Genomic DNA, 16,285 nt, shown 5'->3' on the forward strand with positions numbered 1-16,285 from the left:
AGTCAGTAGCATGCAAACGGACATTTTGACAGCTGACGTGGTAAACGACTGGGCTTGAAGCCGGTGCAAAAATTGCAGCTGTCAGCTCAGCCTTACATCAAAGACCACAAATCAGGGATGGCGCCTTCCTCGATCAGGAAACGACGAACCCACTTCTCGGCACTATATTGGCACTTGTTCACCGAAATGTGCGCCATCAAGGCCCTTAACTCTGAAAATATCCCACTATTCTACACATCTCCTGTCTCAGTTGCACCAATTCCACGTGCAGATGGCGGCCCTGGACGAATAAACGATCGCACTGCCTGTGCGCAAGCCTCTTTGATCGCCGGCTCCTGCAAGTCGATCCGAGCACCAAGAAACGCGCGGTAGCGCTGTCGCGTAGGATTGGTAGCCGCATGCTATGCTTCTTTCACGAGTCGGAGTCCCCGTATTGAGGACGCTCCGTGGAAGTTGCGACTCTCTTGTAGTAGATGAAGGCTTGTTTTTTTCTCTTGGTCGAGACAACCCTCGATAGAACGGGGGCTCACTAGCGACTTTTGGGAGAACTTGTGGGCACAACTACGAATCGATACATATAGCCTAGCACAACTTAGGAGGGACACGAGCGCCATCGAACGACCAAGTCAACACCGCGGAGGGCATCAATATGATCGAGACTGCTCTTTCATTGTCGGCGCTGCCGCGAAATTACAAGGAAATGCTAAGGTTCAGCTTATCGATTCCAAGATTCGCGAGCCGTCTTGATGCTTTCCAAGCTGAGTGGCAGTGTCTAGACATGGAGGGTTGCTAGGTGAGTAAACATCAGATCTACATAAGCACATCTCTCGGTGACCGTCAGAGGTGCGAAGGTACAACACCAGCAAGTCCAATCACCGTATTCTTTCCTCTTCGAGACCTTGGGCTTAGCCCACTGGCTTCAAGTACACTCATTCTACATTTCGTCTCCTGCCTTCCGCCTCTCAGACCTAGTCACGATGGTCAAGACTAAGGTACCACACGATGCCAACCCAGGTTTCGAACTCATTGCGCCAACAATATGGGACCGCATCCCCTCGACACCTTCAACGCCTACAGAGGATATATCAGCCCCATCTCTTATCCTACTCATGACGTGGACCGGCGCTCACGGCCGCCACATCTCCAAATACACTACTGAATACACAAACATGTTTCCTTCCTCACACATCATGGTCATCACCACATCCTCAGCAGACTTCATTTTCCGAAGTTCTAAGCGAAAACAACATCGCCTTCAACCCGCCGTCAAGTATATCTCCAACCTTCAGCACATTCCATGCTGCAACACTGGAGGCATACTGATGCATGTCTTCTCAGAAGGTGGAAGCAACAAAGCTTGCGAGCTTGCGACTGTGTATCAGCGCACCACTGGCACACATCTTCCCATATCAGCTCTGTACCTCGACAGCACGCCTGGCCACCCACGGTATCTGCGTCTCTGCTCTGCACTTGCAAAGTCGTTCCCTCCTATTCCAGTGCTTAAGCAACTCGGCACCGTCATTGCGAGCATCATACTAGGCATCATATGGGTGCTATACCACGTCTTTGTTGGCTATGAGAACAACCCAATCACAAAGTCGAGGGGACAACTGCTTGACCCACAGCTATTCGACCTACAGGTACCTCGGTGCTACCTGTACTCCAAGAAAGACGCGCTCATCGCCTGGCAAGATATCTACGGGCACGCAGGCGAGTCGATGGAGCACAGTGGCTCCGTCACAGAAATCATTTTCGAGAACTCCGGCCACGTCGACCACGCACGCAAGGAACCAAGCCGATACTGGGACGCCATCACAACAGTCTGGCGACAGAGCCAGGAAAAAGACAATGATGAGAAGGGAACAAGGGCTACATGCACGCTCAGGGACTCAGAGTTACCTGAGTTTGATTTCGAAGACGGGGTCACGGACATCGCGATCCGCATGCCGTCAAAAGCTTTTATCAAGAATAGCAGGTGGAGCAGCGACACGGATAGTGAGTTAACGCTGCTGCTGAGTCTGCCGCCAACGCCAAGTGCGGAGAAGATGATGGAGATGGAGCAGCGATTATACCGCGATAGTTTTATTTGAGGGGACTCTCCGTGTTTTGGTTTGTTTTTGTTTCTTTGTTTTTTCCATAGATTCTTCGATACCCCGGCTTTGACGCCTTCTCCTTGATCGTGACTTGGTTATGTAGATAGCCCAATGAAGCACAACAATGCTATCCCACCAATGCATAGAACAATGCTTGGCATTTCCGTGTAAAATTGAGGCTCTGTGACCTCGTCCAATCCAGCTAGTCCATCCTGAGGATCACTTCCTCCTCTCGACGCGCACATGAGCTTAGCACTGCCCCACTGCGCGCACAAGCGACCTTGACACGACACATCGGTTCCCGAACATCCATGTAGACCTATCTGCACTTCCGCCCAAGCGACTCTTCTCATCCAGTGAGATGTGTGGGGGTGCCTAACGACCCGTTGTCACCGGCCTGTCAGCAGCTTCTTCATCATATCATGAGGCTGTGCTTATAAGTCTGCATCGTATCGCTTACCCGTAGTACCAACGACCCACATCCAACGGTATGGAGAGGTGCTCATTGATGCAGGCAAGCATAAGTGGTGTTCGTGGTGTTCGTTCCATAGCACTTCATGCGTTGATAGCCGAACCATGCCTCACCAGCAGTAGAGCACAGTTCTGGGAACCTAGAGATGTGCTCTAATACTTTCTGGGTCTGGATCTGCTCCTTGTGCTGTGCGGAAGCATCCTCACGATGTTCCCAGAACAACAACGCTCGCCTGAGTGAGATAGCTGCATAGCCGAGATATATGGTAAAGCTCAATGACAGTATCCGCTTGCACTGGCTCACTGTGAGCCTTAGTGGTCCAGCGCTTTCTCCGATGCCTAGTATGAACTCTCTGGCCGTTTGATGGGTTACTTGCACGGCGTCGTCTGCGCGTGTCCACCACCATTCTACTCCTGGCTTCAAGGCTTGTGGCGCACGAGGCCTTTCGATAACCTCAAGCAGACAGCCACTGATGTCAATGATTTCTCTCTCCACCGGAGCCCAGTTATCGTCGTGAAAAAGTCGTATTTTCCGAGATTCAAGATGATCCTGCAATTCATGAATTGGACTATCTGTGAATCGATCGGACATGATCGACTCAAAAACTTGCATGAGGTCTTCCGCTCCCCACGACGCTTGGTCCGCCAGGTTCGTACGATAAAGGGATCGAAAGTGCCTGTGGAGCGACCGGGAGTGCTGAGGCAGCTGAAACAAGACGGATCGCAGCATGTAAGAGTGCCAAGTTGCTTTGAAACCCATCCGCGTACTGCAAAAGAAGTTCCCGGTGACTGTGGAGGTTGCCAGCGGTGCTGTGATCACCTTCAAAGCTGGACAATTGCATTGCTCCAACCTACTAGTGATTTCTTCGATTATCGTTCCAGCAATCGTACTTTTGCCGCTTCCGGGTTTGCCCTTGATCCAAAGTATGCCATGATCTCTGTTCCATTGGAGAAATACACGGTGCTTCCAAATCCAATTTGCAGTATCTTGAAAAGGGTTATCGACGATACGCCGGTGGTCGTCCCATTCAGGAAAACACAGTGACCGGTAGCATTTTGCACTGTAGGTCAGTGAGGGAGCATTGCAATGAAGGGTGACATGTCTCATACCTCTCGCTTCCATGTCCGGGGAAAAGACCAGGACCGCTTTTTTGATCCCATCCCAAATGAATCCAGAATCGATGGCTTCCTGGACATACTCAGACTCACGGGACGACACAATAGCATGGTCGACCTCTGTCAAACACTTGGCTAGTTTGCGCAACATACCCTTCTAGTTTGGATTGACAACTCTATGCAACTTGTCGATGAACACATAAGTCTCGTTACTCGTCGATGGTGTGGGCCCACCTCAGGGCGTCCAACAGCATATCAAAGGCAGGCCGGACAAGGCCATTGACATTCCCTGCAAAGATATGATCAAGATCGTGATTTGTTGTTCGCATAAGCTTTTGCTGGAGTCGTTCGACCGCTCTGGGGTCAATGGGTATGCACTGCAGAAGGGTCGATTAGAGTATTAACCTCTAAATTAGAATTTGGTCACGACTGTCCGAGTATTATGCTTTGCAAAAGTCTAAGGTCCTTCCTTTGTTTGGTAGCTCAAAAAGAGCGTACCAAGAAGTCGAAGTAGGGAGGGGTTAGGGACTTGATCGGAGGATATATATGTGGGCTTCTCCACGTGCTAGACCCTGAACCAGACCTTCACTACCACTCGGAAGCCACGGACATAGCAGAGGTCGGGCCAACGTCACTGTTCTGTCTAATCTCTTACCTCTCCACCATTATTCTTCTTCTCAATTTTGGCTGTTCCTTAACGTGCATCCATCTATAAGCATCACCAGCATACTCAGCTTGACAAGGCGATTAATTAGATACCCACATCACGTATGCGCCCCCTACTTTTCTCATAGTTGCCTATATGGGTATAGTTCTTTCCCAAAGGAGGGGGGGGGCCAATACTTTTGCAAAGCACCGATACTGGGAGCAATCCAGGTAAACTACCTCTGGCGCTGAATTTCCCTTTGTTCGTTGCTTTCGAATGAGGTCAGCCACGAGCTTACTCATTTGAGATTCCGACCTATCAAGATAGCAGAGTGGATTGAAGGCCTCGTGAGTCCAGGTTCGAACCTGAGGCATGTTCTCGAGCCATGTGGTGGTCTGGCACGATTCTGAAGTGGATGGACGGTTCAGGCTTGCGAATCTCGCAACAGCTGTTGCGTGCTCCGTGAGACGCTTCCTGGAGGATTTTGGCCACGTCCCGGATCCCTGCATTGTCGAAGTCAGCAGCTGCGCTGAAAGGGGCCTGGACTTCGAAGGTAGATGTTGCTGCATTGAGGCTGCTAAGTAAAGTATTTCTCACATTCGCGAGACTTACACTTTGCACTTCGACCTGGTTGTCCTTGAGCAACGCGTTCTCAAGTTCTGTATCCAACAGCATCTCAATTGCGGGATCTCGTCTTAATGCCCTACGGATAATCCTCTTCATGCCGCATTCCAAAGCCTCTGTGTTGAATCGCGCATTGAGCTCCCACTTCCATGGGATACCCCACATGGGCTTCGCTGGGTGGTTCTTAAGCTCGAATGCTTCAGCAGCAAGGTCGAGGTATGCATGGCGGCATTCGTCGATGGTCATTCCGAGACGGCCAAGCATAACGGCGATCAGACCGCCGGTGCTGGTACCGCCTATCAAGTCAAAATAATCATAGGGGTTGGGCGGGTTTTCGTTGTCGGCTTTGCGCATCAACTCGTCGAGAATACCTGCGTGTGGTCAGTATCCATTGACATCGCATAGCTAAGCGCAGGACTCATGGATTACATACAAAGTGAGGACAGCCTGCGAACACCACCGCCGTCCAAGGCAAGCAAACACAACTCCTCGCCGTGCTGTGTTCTCAGATGGGTCTCGCTCTGATACGCGTTGCATGGATGCTCTGTAAGGAAAACCACGAAAAGATCGAAGCGGAGTAACAACGACAAAGTAAAGAAGGTTGTTGAGAGGCAGACTCTCAGCCTGCCAAGCAACATGACGACAGCGCTTCACTCTGCAGATGCATCCCGAGCACGACAGGCAGGTCCAAGCTATGGTCTCACAATAGCGCTGGAGTTTCATGATTGGATTTGAACTTTTCGATTGAACATCAAGAAGGTCCTTTCTAAACGAAAACTCCCGCTTGCTATATACGACCCAATACAACAACGGTCGAACAATACCACGTTAACACGCTTCCTGTTCCGAGGAGAGGAAGGGTGACAGAGGCGGCTTAGGGGTGGTGCATCACGTTAACCTACCCATGCAGGGCAGGACAGCGGTGACTTTAAGTGTGAGAGTCGAGGGGTGATTTAGTCTTCGGTGGCAGGTGCGACAGGAGGCAGGTCCTCAGCGGCGGAGGACAGGCTCAAGGCGCTGAAGCCTTCGGTTGTGATGTTCACGGCGCCGGCTTGTACAAGCTACCCGACGTTAGCATATTCATCCTTTCCTCTTGATATTGATATCGGCCTGAACTTACTGCGCGGCTCAAATCATCAATCAAATCATCAGCATCCTCAATCCCAACACACAGCCTAATAATATCCTCAGGCATATTCCTCTCCCTCCTCGTCTTCTCATCAATGGAAGCATGGCTCATACGGCACGGCATACTGATAAGTGAGTTCACGCAACCAAAGCTCACGCTGATGGCCCAGAGCTTCGCGCTCTCAACAATGCGCTCAGACACGGTGACATCGCCCGTCTCGAAGGAGAGCACGGCACCCGCCCCGCGCGCCATACTCCAGTGCAAATCATACTGGGGATGCGACTTCAGACCCGGGTAGCGCACCTTGAAACCGTGGTTCTCGAGGAACGTGGCGATGCGCATGGTGTTCGCCTGCTGCTTTTCCATGCGCACTCCCAGGGTTTTGACGCCACGGAGAAGCAGCCAGGAGTCGAACGGCGAGAGACCGCAGCCAGATGCGTTGATGGTGAAGTACAGTCTGTCGCTCAGCGCGGAGTCGTTGATGGCGATGACGCCAGCCATGAGGTCGTGGTGCCCGGACAGGTACTTTGTGCCGGATTCGTAGACGATGTCTGCGCCGAGGTCGAGCGGGTTCATCAGCATGGGCGACATCATGGTGTTGTCTACGCAGACGATAGCAGCAGGGTTTGCCTCGTGGGCGCTGCGTGCGATGGTGGGGATGTCGCAGATCTTGATCAGAGGGTTGGTAGGCGTCTCGAGCAGGACCAGGGATGTCTTGCTGCTGACGACCTTGCTCACAGCCTCGGGGTTTGTAGTGTCTACATGGTGCACGATGATGCCGCCGTGGGTGGAGAGGTACTTGAGCAGTCTGTTTGTGCCACCGTACAGGTCGTCGCCGGTTACGACCTCGTCGCCGGGTCGCAGCAGGCGTGTGATGACGTCAAGAGCGCCCATACCGGAGCCGACGACGAGTGCACGGTTCGCGCTCATGATCTTGGCCAGGTGTCGCTCGAGGTGGGTTCGTGTAGGGTTGCCGGAGCGCGTGTAGTCATATTCGCCGCCGCCGCCGCTCGCCGAGGTCTGCTTGAAGGTTGCAGACTGCGAAGGTCAGTCAGTATTGATACTCGTATTGTTGCAGCACCATTGCCATTGTTTGTGTGAAAAGCAGCATACCTGGTAAATTGGGACGGAGCTGGCATTGTACTGATCGGTGCTTTCGGTGTAGACAAGCTCTGTTGCAAGAGCGTACTTTCTGCCTGTACTGCGGGGTGTGCTTGGTGCCGGCGAGGGAGGCAGGTTGTGGCCGTCAATATCAAGAACCGGACCCTTGCTCTTGGAGCTTTCGCCAGCCATTGTTGCTCTTGTTGTGCGTCCGAGGGATGGACTGTCTTCGAATCGAGCTGTGGCGGTCCGCTACTCAGTCGTGTATTCAACTCCGCTATCGGTAGTGATGCAATGAAATTCAATTCGCCGCTCAGCAACGCAGATTTTTTGAAATGTCTGGGAATTGTAGAGTTGAGGATAGGAAACACGAAGGGTACATTAAGAAGTAGCAAAAGTCCAAGTCATCCTGCAAGGTACGTTAGCGTAGGTGTGCTGGACGTGGAGTCACCGCAGGCATTGCGCCATATTGCTGAATTCTGGTTCGTCGGCCCGTTCTCGTGCAGGTCGCGACGGCCGGACCGGCGTGTGGGCGTTTACCCCATACAAGGCCGATTACCCCGAGTCCGCTCCATACCGTCACCAAAAGCAGAGCGAGGCTGCTTTTGTGTCCTGATCTTATTGTCGAGGTATTTAGGCCTATCTTGCTCAACTTGGAAACTTATGTGCATGTTCGCCGTCCATTGATTTCGAAGGCTATATTTTGCCAGTAACTACCTATGTCCTGGGGTACACATGCTCTTCCCCTTTTGGCCAATTGTACAGCGATAGACAATATACAGAAGAATAAGGTCCCAAAAGCACACTGTACGCCAATGCTCGCTGATCCAAATGCCGTCCGAACACGCCGAAGATCAGAGAAAAAGGAAGACCAGCTTTGAGTATGAAAAGGGCTGTTTCTGCTGCCCTTTGCCAATTAAGCCGCCCCTCATCGAGGATTGATGGCGGGGAAGCCTTTCCGTGTATGCAAGTTCAGCTTGAATTCGAAGATACCCTCCTCGGTTCCGCAGTACAGCGTCCGCCCATCTTCGCTCATCGCGAGCCCTGCCGTACGCACACCTTGACTTGGGTCGTGCGTGCTGCGGCTTACTCTCCGGAGACCTAAGCTGAACTCGTACGCATCGGTGGACAGCTGGCTAGCCCGTTCGTTGCGAAGGCGTTCACGCACCTGCGTGAGTTGGCGCAAACGGCGAAGTTCGCTACGTAACTCGGGTGCTGTTGGGTTGCTGGCGCTGGCAGCTGGAATTGATGTGCTGGTGCGGGCCATATTGCTGGCAGCACGTTCTTGACTGGCGAGCGCAGCCTGAATGGTGCGCCAGGCATTGTCAGTCGAGTTTATGATCTCGCTACGTGTGTGCGCAACGATGGCGTTTGGTGACCGCGTTGTGGCAGAGTCTGTGATGTTGGTTTGTGCATGGGGTGGTACGTTGACGGTACCTTCGTTGATGGATACGACAACCGATGCTTGACGTCGAGGTGCTGTTCGCTCCCCAAGCGAGCGATTCGTTGGCCGAAGGCTTTCTGAGAGAAGGTCATCTAGTAGGTCAGAAGGCATGTCTCGAGCGGCGGCCGCCCGTTCCCTGAGCAGAATGTCAGCTCGCAAGCCAAGTCGGGCACGCTCACGCGCATCATACCGTGCAGCTTCTACATGGCCTGCTGTTGTATAGTTAATGCTCCTGGGCCTGATTCCACCAGGCTGCCGCGCCTCTAAGGTGTGACGTGTTGCTCGCAGCGATTCCAGAATTCGCCGTTCCTCGGACGATAGCCCTTGAGGATCGTTGTCAGATTCGACTACGCCAAGACGTCGCAGAGCCCTCTGTCGCTCGGAGTCTGCCTCGAAGTATTCATTCGCGGCGTCCACCGCTGCTTGTGTCCCTTCTGCATCCAGAGTACGGCGGTATCTGCGGATGAAGTCCGCTTCTCTGCGCAACTCAGACATCTCTGGGGGCAGGCTCAAATCAAAATCGGCAATCTCGATCTTTTCAAGGCCCTCCTCTTTCGGATCCAGAGTCAATACCTGCTTCACCTTGAGTCCAGACCGTAGGTCGGCGACGCATACTCTGCCCTGGTCTTCGCTCCAGATCAGGAAGTCCCACGGCGCCGGAGAGAACTGCATTGTCCGTACGGCGCCGGCACCCGTACATACATCTGGTCTTGTCGAACTGATCACTCCGAGTACAGCATCTTCCCCGCACTCGGCAACCTTTAGATCATCGACATCGAACACCGTGATGTAGCCACACTCGGAGCCCACCGCACAGAGACGGCCTGAAGGCGACCAGGCTGTAGTGAAGTATCCCTCAGCACACTGGTTCGATGGAACATACAGGGCCACTTCCTCGAACAGCTTCCATCCTGGTGGCACCGAGTCTATTCGATCACTTGGCTCTTTCCAGCTGCTTGGCCTTTCTGGCCCAGGAAGGTATCGTTCGAAGAAGAAGCCGGTCTGCTGGTCACCAACAGCAACGAGAAACTTTCCGTCTGGCGATATCGTGGCGTGGTTCATCGCGATCGGCAGGTCTATGCAACAGAGTTCGAGGTTGTCCACCAGCGAATAGACGCGCACCGATTTGTCGTTGTTGGTAAGGACGGCGACCACATCGTCGCGGCCGCCAGTTGGTGTAGCAGGAGACTTGTGTATGGATATTGAGTTGACAATGTCTTCTCCAATCTTCTCGAGCCGTATGCGATGCGCGGTGCCGAGGAGCGGAGGGCGGGAGAGACGGTGCTCGAAGTCCAGAGGCAGCGAGGCGTCTACATGGGAGTTGTCGACAGGAGGGAAGCCGGCGACCTTGATGGCAGCAAAGTTACCATGGTCTGCGCCTCCTACGCAAACATAGCCGTGTCCGGAGGCTGTACAGCGGGCCTCGAATGGCAGTGTCGTTACGTGCGCCTGGGTTTGTGTGGCCGCATTGAGGCAGTAGATGTCGCAGCCGCTCGCATAGTACACGAGGTCTTGCTCCGGGGAGCTTATGAAGTGGCGTAGCTGGTAGTGTCTGCGCCTGTTAGCCTGGCGCACTGGCAAGAGGTCTGCTCGCTGGTGGCTCACGCGATGGGGATCTTGGTGGGATAGTACGACTTGGAGGGCAACACGAAGGCGTCCGTGTCTCGACTCCTGCTGGCGTTAGTATGCAATATACAGCATGCAGTATGCAGTGTGCAGTGTGCAGTGTGCAGTGTGCAGTGTGCAGTATACTGTATACTGTATACTGTAAGAGCAGAGAGTGATCATACAGGAAGTCATCAACGGCCATGTTTCGCGGTCAGATGGGCAGCTGCATGTCTCTGCAGTCGCGGGCGCAGAACGTTTCGGTGGAAGAGCGAGCTGTACGTCACACGCGGTACGCTAAGATCATAGGTAACAGCTGCAACCAGCGCAATGGGGTGGCGGAGATGGGAGTGGCGGAGATGGATATTTGCTACGAGTGTGGGTTTCTACAGGAGTCGCAGGAGGGAGGTAAGGGCGGCAAGGCGTGCTGCGAAGGAGATAGGGCGAGGTTCAGTCAGTCCATGTCGTGCCTCGAGCTGCTCCAGACGCCGCCAATCGAAGCTTTTCCCCACACGCGACCGACGTGAGCTCCAGGCCATGCGCCGAGCTGCCTCTCCATCGCAGCTTCACCCGATGCCATCAACAAGCAACAGTGGCGAACCTCAACAGCGGGGCGCTGTGCAAATGCTGCACGAGAATGTGACTGGCAGAGCATCATCGCGCGCATCGTGCACATAGGACGTTGAACCAATCAGTCAATTGCGTCCATCGTCAATCGCGTCCATCGTCAATCGCGCCCATCGTCAATCGCGCGCCCATCGTCAGTCGCCCCCTGCTCTCTCTCAGGAAGCACTGACGCAGGCTACTCGCGGCGACTGGGGCCTCGGAAGCCCTCGCGACGGCATTGCCAAGCCAACATGCCAGAACCTTCGCTCCGAACTTTTTTCTGTCCAAGCTCCCCATCGCCATCATATAATCCATCACCCATCCCCATTGCGCCCCTTCCGCATTCCTTCACTTGTTGCTTTCATCTCCTTTAGCAGCGCCTCACACACACCCACAATGCTGTCCTCAAGATTATCGAGAACTGTAAGCACACGTGCCCCTGCATCCACCTGAGCACTCGCTGACTTCATCGCCAGTTCGCGCCGCGCGTGGCCTCTGCTGCCCGTCGCACACCCATCGCTGCGCGCCCCTTCAGCTCCACATTCGCGCGCTATGAGGAGGAGAAGGTGAAGGGCTCCGTCATCGGTATCGATCTGGGCACAACCAACTCGGCCGTTGCCGTCATGGAGGGCAAGGTCCCTCGCATCATCGAAAACTCTGAGGGTACGTGGTCCATCATCTCATCAGCATCACGGGAATGCATCAGCTAACACCGTCCCAGGCGGCCGCACAACACCTTCCGTCGTCGGCTTCACAAAGGAGGGCGAGCGTCTCGTCGGTATCGCCGCCAAGCGCCAGGCTGTCGTCAACCCTGAGAACACTCTCTTCGCTACCAAGCGTCTCATCGGTCGCAAGTTCACCGACAGCGAGGTCCAGAAGGACATCCAGCAAGTCCCCTACAAGATCGTCCAGCACACCAACGGTGATGCCTGGCTCGAGGCCCAGGGCCAGAAGTACTCGCCTTCCCAGGTTGGTGGCTTCGTCCTCGGAAAGATGAAGGAGACGGCCGAGTCCTACATGGGCAAGAACGTCAAGAACGCCGTCGTCACCGTCCCCGCCTACTTCAACGACTCCCAGCGTCAGGCCACCAAGGATGCCGGCCAGATCGCTGGTCTCAACGTCCTCCGTGTCGTCAACGAGCCCACCGCTGCCGCCCTTGCCTACGGTCTCGACAAGGCCACCGACAACGTCGTCGCTGTCTACGATCTTGGTGGTGGTACATTCGATATCTCCATCCTCGAGATCCAGAACGGTGTGTTCGAGGTCAAGTCGACCAACGGTGACACCCATCTCGGCGGTGAGGACTTCGACATCACCCTTGTCCGCCACCTCGTCCAGCAGTTCAAGAAGGAGCAGAACATCGACCTGAACAACGACCGCATGGCTATCCAGCGTATCCGTGAGGCTGCCGAGAAAGCCAAGATCGAGCTGTCGTCCTCCTCGCAGACCGACATCAACCTGCCCTTCATCACCGCTGACGCTTCCGGCCCCAAGCACATCAACCAGAAGCTCACTCGTGCTCAGCTCGAGAAGATGATGGATCCCCTCATCTCCAAGACCATTGAGCCCGTCCGCAAGGCCCTCAAGGACGCCAACTTGACCGCCAAGGAGATCTCCGAGGTCATCCTCGTTGGTGGTATGACCCGTATGCCCAAGGTCACCGAGTCCGTCAAGAGCATCTTCGGCCGCGACCCCGCCAAGTCTGTCAACCCTGATGAGGCTGTCGCCATCGGTGCTGCCATCCAGGGTGCCGTCCTCGCTGGTGAGGTCACTGACCTTCTCCTGCTCGATGTCACTCCCCTCTCTCTTGGTATCGAGACCCTCGGCGGTGTTTTCACCCGTCTGATCAACCGCAACACCACCATCCCCACCAAGAAGTCCCAGGTCTTCTCCACCGCCGCTGACTTCCAGTCCGCTGTCGAGATCAAGGTCTACCAGGGTGAGCGTGAGCTCGTCCGTGACAACAAGCTGCTGGGCAACTTCCAGCTTGTCGGCATCCCCCCTGCTCACCGTGGTGTTCCCCAGGTCGAGGTCACTTTCGACATCGACGCCGACTCCATTGTCCACGTCCACGCCAAGGACAAGTCCACCAACAAGGACCAGTCCATCACCATCGCTTCCGGCTCCGGTCTGTCCGACGCTGAGATCGAGTCCATGGTCCAGGACTCTGAGCGCTACGCTGAGCAGGACAAGGAGCGCAAGAACGCTATCGAGGCTGCTAACCGCGCTGACTCTGTCGTCAACGACACCGAGAAGGCCCTCAAGGAGTTCGAGGACCGCCTTGACAAGACCGAGGCCGAGAAGATCAAGGAGAAGATCACTTCCATGCGCGAGTTCATCGCTCAGAGCCAGTCTGGTGAGGGCACCGCCACCGCCGCCGAGATCAAGGAGAAGACCGACGAGCTCCAGAACGCTTCTTTGAGCCTCTTCGACCAGATGCACAAGGCCCGCAACGAGAGCCAGAACCAGGGCGAGCAGCAGCAGCAGCAGCAGCCCGAGGGTGAGGGTGAGAAGAAGCAGTAAATGCTCTGATCGCTAGCTCCTCGTTACGTCTTTCTTCTTTATGCGGCAAAAGCAGGCGTCTTGCATCCGGTCACGGTCGGTCTGGGTTGGGTCTCTCTAGACTTGTACATTTCCCTCTACGTGTTTGAACATCTTGTACCTATACCTCTCTTCGGTTTCTCTTCTCTCAGCGTTTGTTTTACTACCTTGTACTACCCTTTATTCGACACTTGGGTCATGTCCTGATAACGAGATCCATATCATGGGTGGGAAGAGCCACTGTGGACGCTGTAATAGCAGAGATGATTGTACAATATAGCACAGAGTCGTGAGATGCCAAATGACATGCTCTCCGCTCTAGCAGTACCAGTTTGGACTACAAATGCTTCTTCCATCATTTGACTCGCCTGTGATATGATGACGCCGATTGTGTTGTGTGATGCTGAAGTTCCCGCTCTTCGACCTCGGAATTTTGATGTGTAAGTCGATCATAGCTCATACGTCACAACATGACTTCATCTTCCGCGTTTCCCTACTCCAAGTCTCAAGAATTACACAGCAGTCCGTTCCGTCGACCATGAACGAACACTCATGAAGCATATAGCAGCAAAACCCATTCGAGCGATAGCAGCTTCACACAATCTTTCCGCGCGCGGACTCGGCAATTGCAGGATAACCTTGGTCAGCATAACCTGCTCTACACATGACACAACGCCTCGCACCTCCAATTCCAGCAACCTTCGCATATTCCAAGTTCGACACGCGTCAACAAAGTCCAAACCTAAACCCAAGATGACCGACGCCACAAACAACCCTCTCTCCGGCCTCTGGCAACCAACCCAGCTTCAACGCCTCCATTATGGCAGCGGCTCAGTGCGGAAACACCTTTTAGATTGTCTCCCCGATGAGAACAGCAAAGCATTCATCATCACTGGCAACTCGCTCGCTAACAAGACCCCACTTGTCAAAGATGTTGAGAAACTCTTGGTCTCCAAGCACGCCGGCACATTTAGCAAGATCGGCGAACACGCGCCCGTCGCTGCCCTTGACGAAGCCACGAGAATCGTGGAGGACGACTCCTCTGTCGATACGGTGATTTCCATTGGCGGCGGCTCCCCCATCGACTCTGCAAAAGCAATCTCCTACCGCCTGCACGAAAAGACCGGGAAATGGCTGCACCACATCGCCATCCCGACGACCCTGTCCGCGTCCGAATGCACGATGATGGCGGGCTACACGGAATCTGATGGCGTCAAAACAGGCGTGCGCGCGAAAGAACTCGTGCCGCACGTCGTCCTCTACGATGCGTCGTTTGCTTTGCACACACCCGCTCGCCTGTGGACATCCACGGGCCTGCGGGCCATGGACCATGCAATCGAACTCCTTTACCACCCCACAGCCTCCGAGATGCCTGCGCGCTGGCTGTGCCTTCAATCTGCGGCGAATCTGTTCGAGAACCTGGTCAGGTACAAGGAGAACCCGAAAGACGAGGACGTAATCACAAAGCTGCAACTCGCCGCCTTCGCATCCCTCGGCTTCCTAGGCTACAACATCAAAGGCGGGCTAGGCCTCTCGCACGCCTTAGGCTATGCGCTGGGGAGTCCGTATGGGATTCCGCATGGTATCACGTCCTGCCTTACACTCGGACATGTTGTCAAGCTGAAAAGTCAGGATTCGGATGCGGCGACTCAGATTGCGAGGTTGTTGCCGTTCATCGGTGAGGCAACTTCAGGGGACGCGAAGAAGGATGCCGAGAAGGTGGGGGATAGGCTGTTGAAGCTCGTGAAGGATCTGGGGTTGGATAGCGATCTGAGGAATTATGAGGTTGGGAAGGACCAGATCCCGGTCATCACCAAGCGCGCGACAGGACAGGAGAGCGGCGACGTGTACAACGCCGTAGAAGGATTGGTCAAGGGGCTGTTTCCTTGACTCGGGGAAGTAAAGGAGGCAAGGCTGTAGTGGTAAAGGTGCACATACGCAGACATGGTGTTCTAACATGAAACTCAGAGTGAGTGTATTTAGGAAATCGAGCCAATAGAAAGCATCCCAGCAAGGTTGTGAGGCCCGTAGTACAGCAAGGCCGAACGATGTTGGAGACACCTGTGCAGACGACTACATGTAGTGCAATCCACTCTTGTCCTCGCTCTGATCCTGGTCTACCTCGTGCACCGATCAGATCGGTACGATGGTGCGAGAGCATACGAACCACCTCGTTGGATCTTTGGCGGATAGCTTGGAGGAACTGACTATCGAACGTGGGCAACTATAAGACACGATGTCCAAGTACTTTCAACACCTGACCACATCTATAGAGCACTATAGTCTTCGAACATCTTACCAGACTACAGAGAGCCCGCAGATTAGCACCAAGTACATTCCCTAAACCAGACGGGCTTGTGTCTGACTTGTTCTGCTATTTGAGAGCGAAGGGGGTCCGCCCAATAAAAAGAAATGCGGCTCCAGATAGTGCAACTCTTGAACATTTGCTCCGCGAGCAATGTTTTCAGCAATGCTTCCGCGAGGTTATAGAATTGGTGCTGGAGGTTGCGATCTGACGTAGGTGGGTGATGAGGTAACTTCGCGGGAAGCTTTGCATGACAGGATGCTGGATCTCAGGAACCAAGAGATCAATTTCCGGACTCTGTGCCTAATCATGCCTCTGGACGTGGATGCTTCACAAAATTGCTATGGATCTATGTTCCAACTTGAAACTGACATTCGAACATCCACATACATCCTCGCGCTCCTGCTAGCATCCTCTTCCGCACACAGCACTCCGTGCCAATTTCTTTTTTTTTTTGCTCTTGAAAGCCGTCCTCCGGCTTACAAGTCACCCAGTCCACTTTCTCCACTAGATCCTCGTCATCAAACATGTGCGAATCAGGCGAGCTGGGGGGGTTGTACCACGACCTCATGTCCTCAGTGTTGATCTGGCTCTAAGGTGGTGG

At 54.0% G+C, this 16,285-nt stretch overlaps 6 protein-coding genes across 6 annotated transcripts; 3 read left to right on the forward strand and 3 right to left on the reverse strand.

Moving 5' to 3' along the window:
* Nucleotides 1-770: 770 nt before the first annotated feature.
* BU25DRAFT_400314 (uncharacterized protein) lies at nt 771-2,092 on the forward strand (the record flags this gene model as incomplete). The annotated part of the gene is made up of 1 exon (XM_033704961.1): nt 771-2,092. Exon 1 carries the CDS (start codon nt 978-980, stop codon nt 2,088-2,090), a length of 1,113 nt encoding a protein of 370 aa, XP_033557891.1. The 5' UTR covers nt 771-977.
* A 2,339-nt stretch (nt 2,093-4,431) lies between these two features.
* Nucleotides 4,432-5,604, reverse strand: BU25DRAFT_451182 (FabD/lysophospholipase-like protein; the record flags this gene model as incomplete). The annotated part of the gene is made up of 4 exons (XM_033709736.1): nt 5,384-5,604; nt 4,939-5,321; nt 4,625-4,829; nt 4,432-4,478 (listed from the first exon to the last, which is right to left on the reverse strand). Exons 1-4 carry the CDS (start codon nt 5,586-5,588, stop codon nt 4,432-4,434), a joined length of 840 nt encoding a protein of 279 aa, XP_033557892.1. The 5' UTR covers nt 5,589-5,604.
* A 98-nt stretch (nt 5,605-5,702) lies between these two features.
* BU25DRAFT_375438 (cystathionine beta-lyase-like protein) lies at nt 5,703-7,601 on the reverse strand. Its single transcript, XM_033704092.1, has 3 exons — nt 7,193-7,601; nt 6,071-7,117; nt 5,703-6,011 (listed from the first exon to the last, which is right to left on the reverse strand). The coding sequence occupies exons 1-3, from the start codon at nt 7,370-7,372 to the stop codon at nt 5,904-5,906; spliced, it is 1,335 nt and encodes a 444-aa protein (XP_033557893.1). The 5' UTR covers nt 7,373-7,601; the 3' UTR covers nt 5,703-5,903.
* Nucleotides 7,602-8,108: 507 nt separating this feature from the next.
* Nucleotides 8,109-10,434, reverse strand: BU25DRAFT_424667 (uncharacterized protein; the record flags this gene model as incomplete). Its single annotated transcript, XM_033708300.1, has 2 exons — nt 8,109-10,198; nt 10,230-10,434. 2 exons carry the CDS (start codon nt 10,432-10,434, stop codon nt 8,109-8,111), a joined length of 2,295 nt encoding a protein of 764 aa, XP_033557894.1.
* A 797-nt stretch (nt 10,435-11,231) lies between these two features.
* On the forward strand, nt 11,232-13,358 carry BU25DRAFT_434017 (heat shock protein 70; the record flags this gene model as incomplete). The annotated part of the gene is made up of 3 exons (XM_033708832.1): nt 11,232-11,258; nt 11,312-11,498; nt 11,557-13,358. 3 exons carry the CDS (start codon nt 11,232-11,234, stop codon nt 13,356-13,358), a joined length of 2,016 nt encoding a protein of 671 aa, XP_033557895.1.
* A 771-nt stretch (nt 13,359-14,129) lies between these two features.
* Nucleotides 14,130-15,266, forward strand: BU25DRAFT_434018 (Dehydroquinate synthase-like protein; the record flags this gene model as incomplete). The annotated part of the gene is made up of 1 exon (XM_033708833.1): nt 14,130-15,266. The coding sequence occupies one exon, from the start codon at nt 14,130-14,132 to the stop codon at nt 15,264-15,266; it is 1,137 nt and encodes a 378-aa protein (XP_033557896.1).
* Between the last annotated feature and the right edge of the window lie 1,019 nt (nt 15,267-16,285).

The sequence above is a fragment of the Macroventuria anomochaeta genome (assembly GCF_010093625.1).
Source record: "Macroventuria anomochaeta strain CBS 525.71 unplaced genomic scaffold BU25scaffold_35, whole genome shotgun sequence".
NCBI classification, from domain to species: Eukaryota; Fungi; Ascomycota; class Dothideomycetes; order Pleosporales; family Didymellaceae; genus Macroventuria; species Macroventuria anomochaeta.

What these genes read in the sequence shown, in the direction of transcription:
- BU25DRAFT_375438 (XM_033704092.1), bottom strand. Translation starts at nt 7,372, where the DNA reads ATGGCTGGCGAAAGCTCCAAGAGCAAGGGTCCGGTTCTTGATATTGAC. An exon ending in GCTCCGTCCCAATTTACCAG is followed by an intron (nt 7,118 to 7,192) that starts GTATGCTGCTTT and finishes TGACCTTCGCAG; the next exon opens with TCTGCAACCTTCAAGCAGAC. An exon ending in TTGATGATTTGAGCCGCGCA is followed by an intron (nt 6,012 to 6,070) that starts GTAAGTTCAGGC and finishes AACGTCGGGTAG; the next exon opens with CTTGTACAAGCCGGCGCCGT.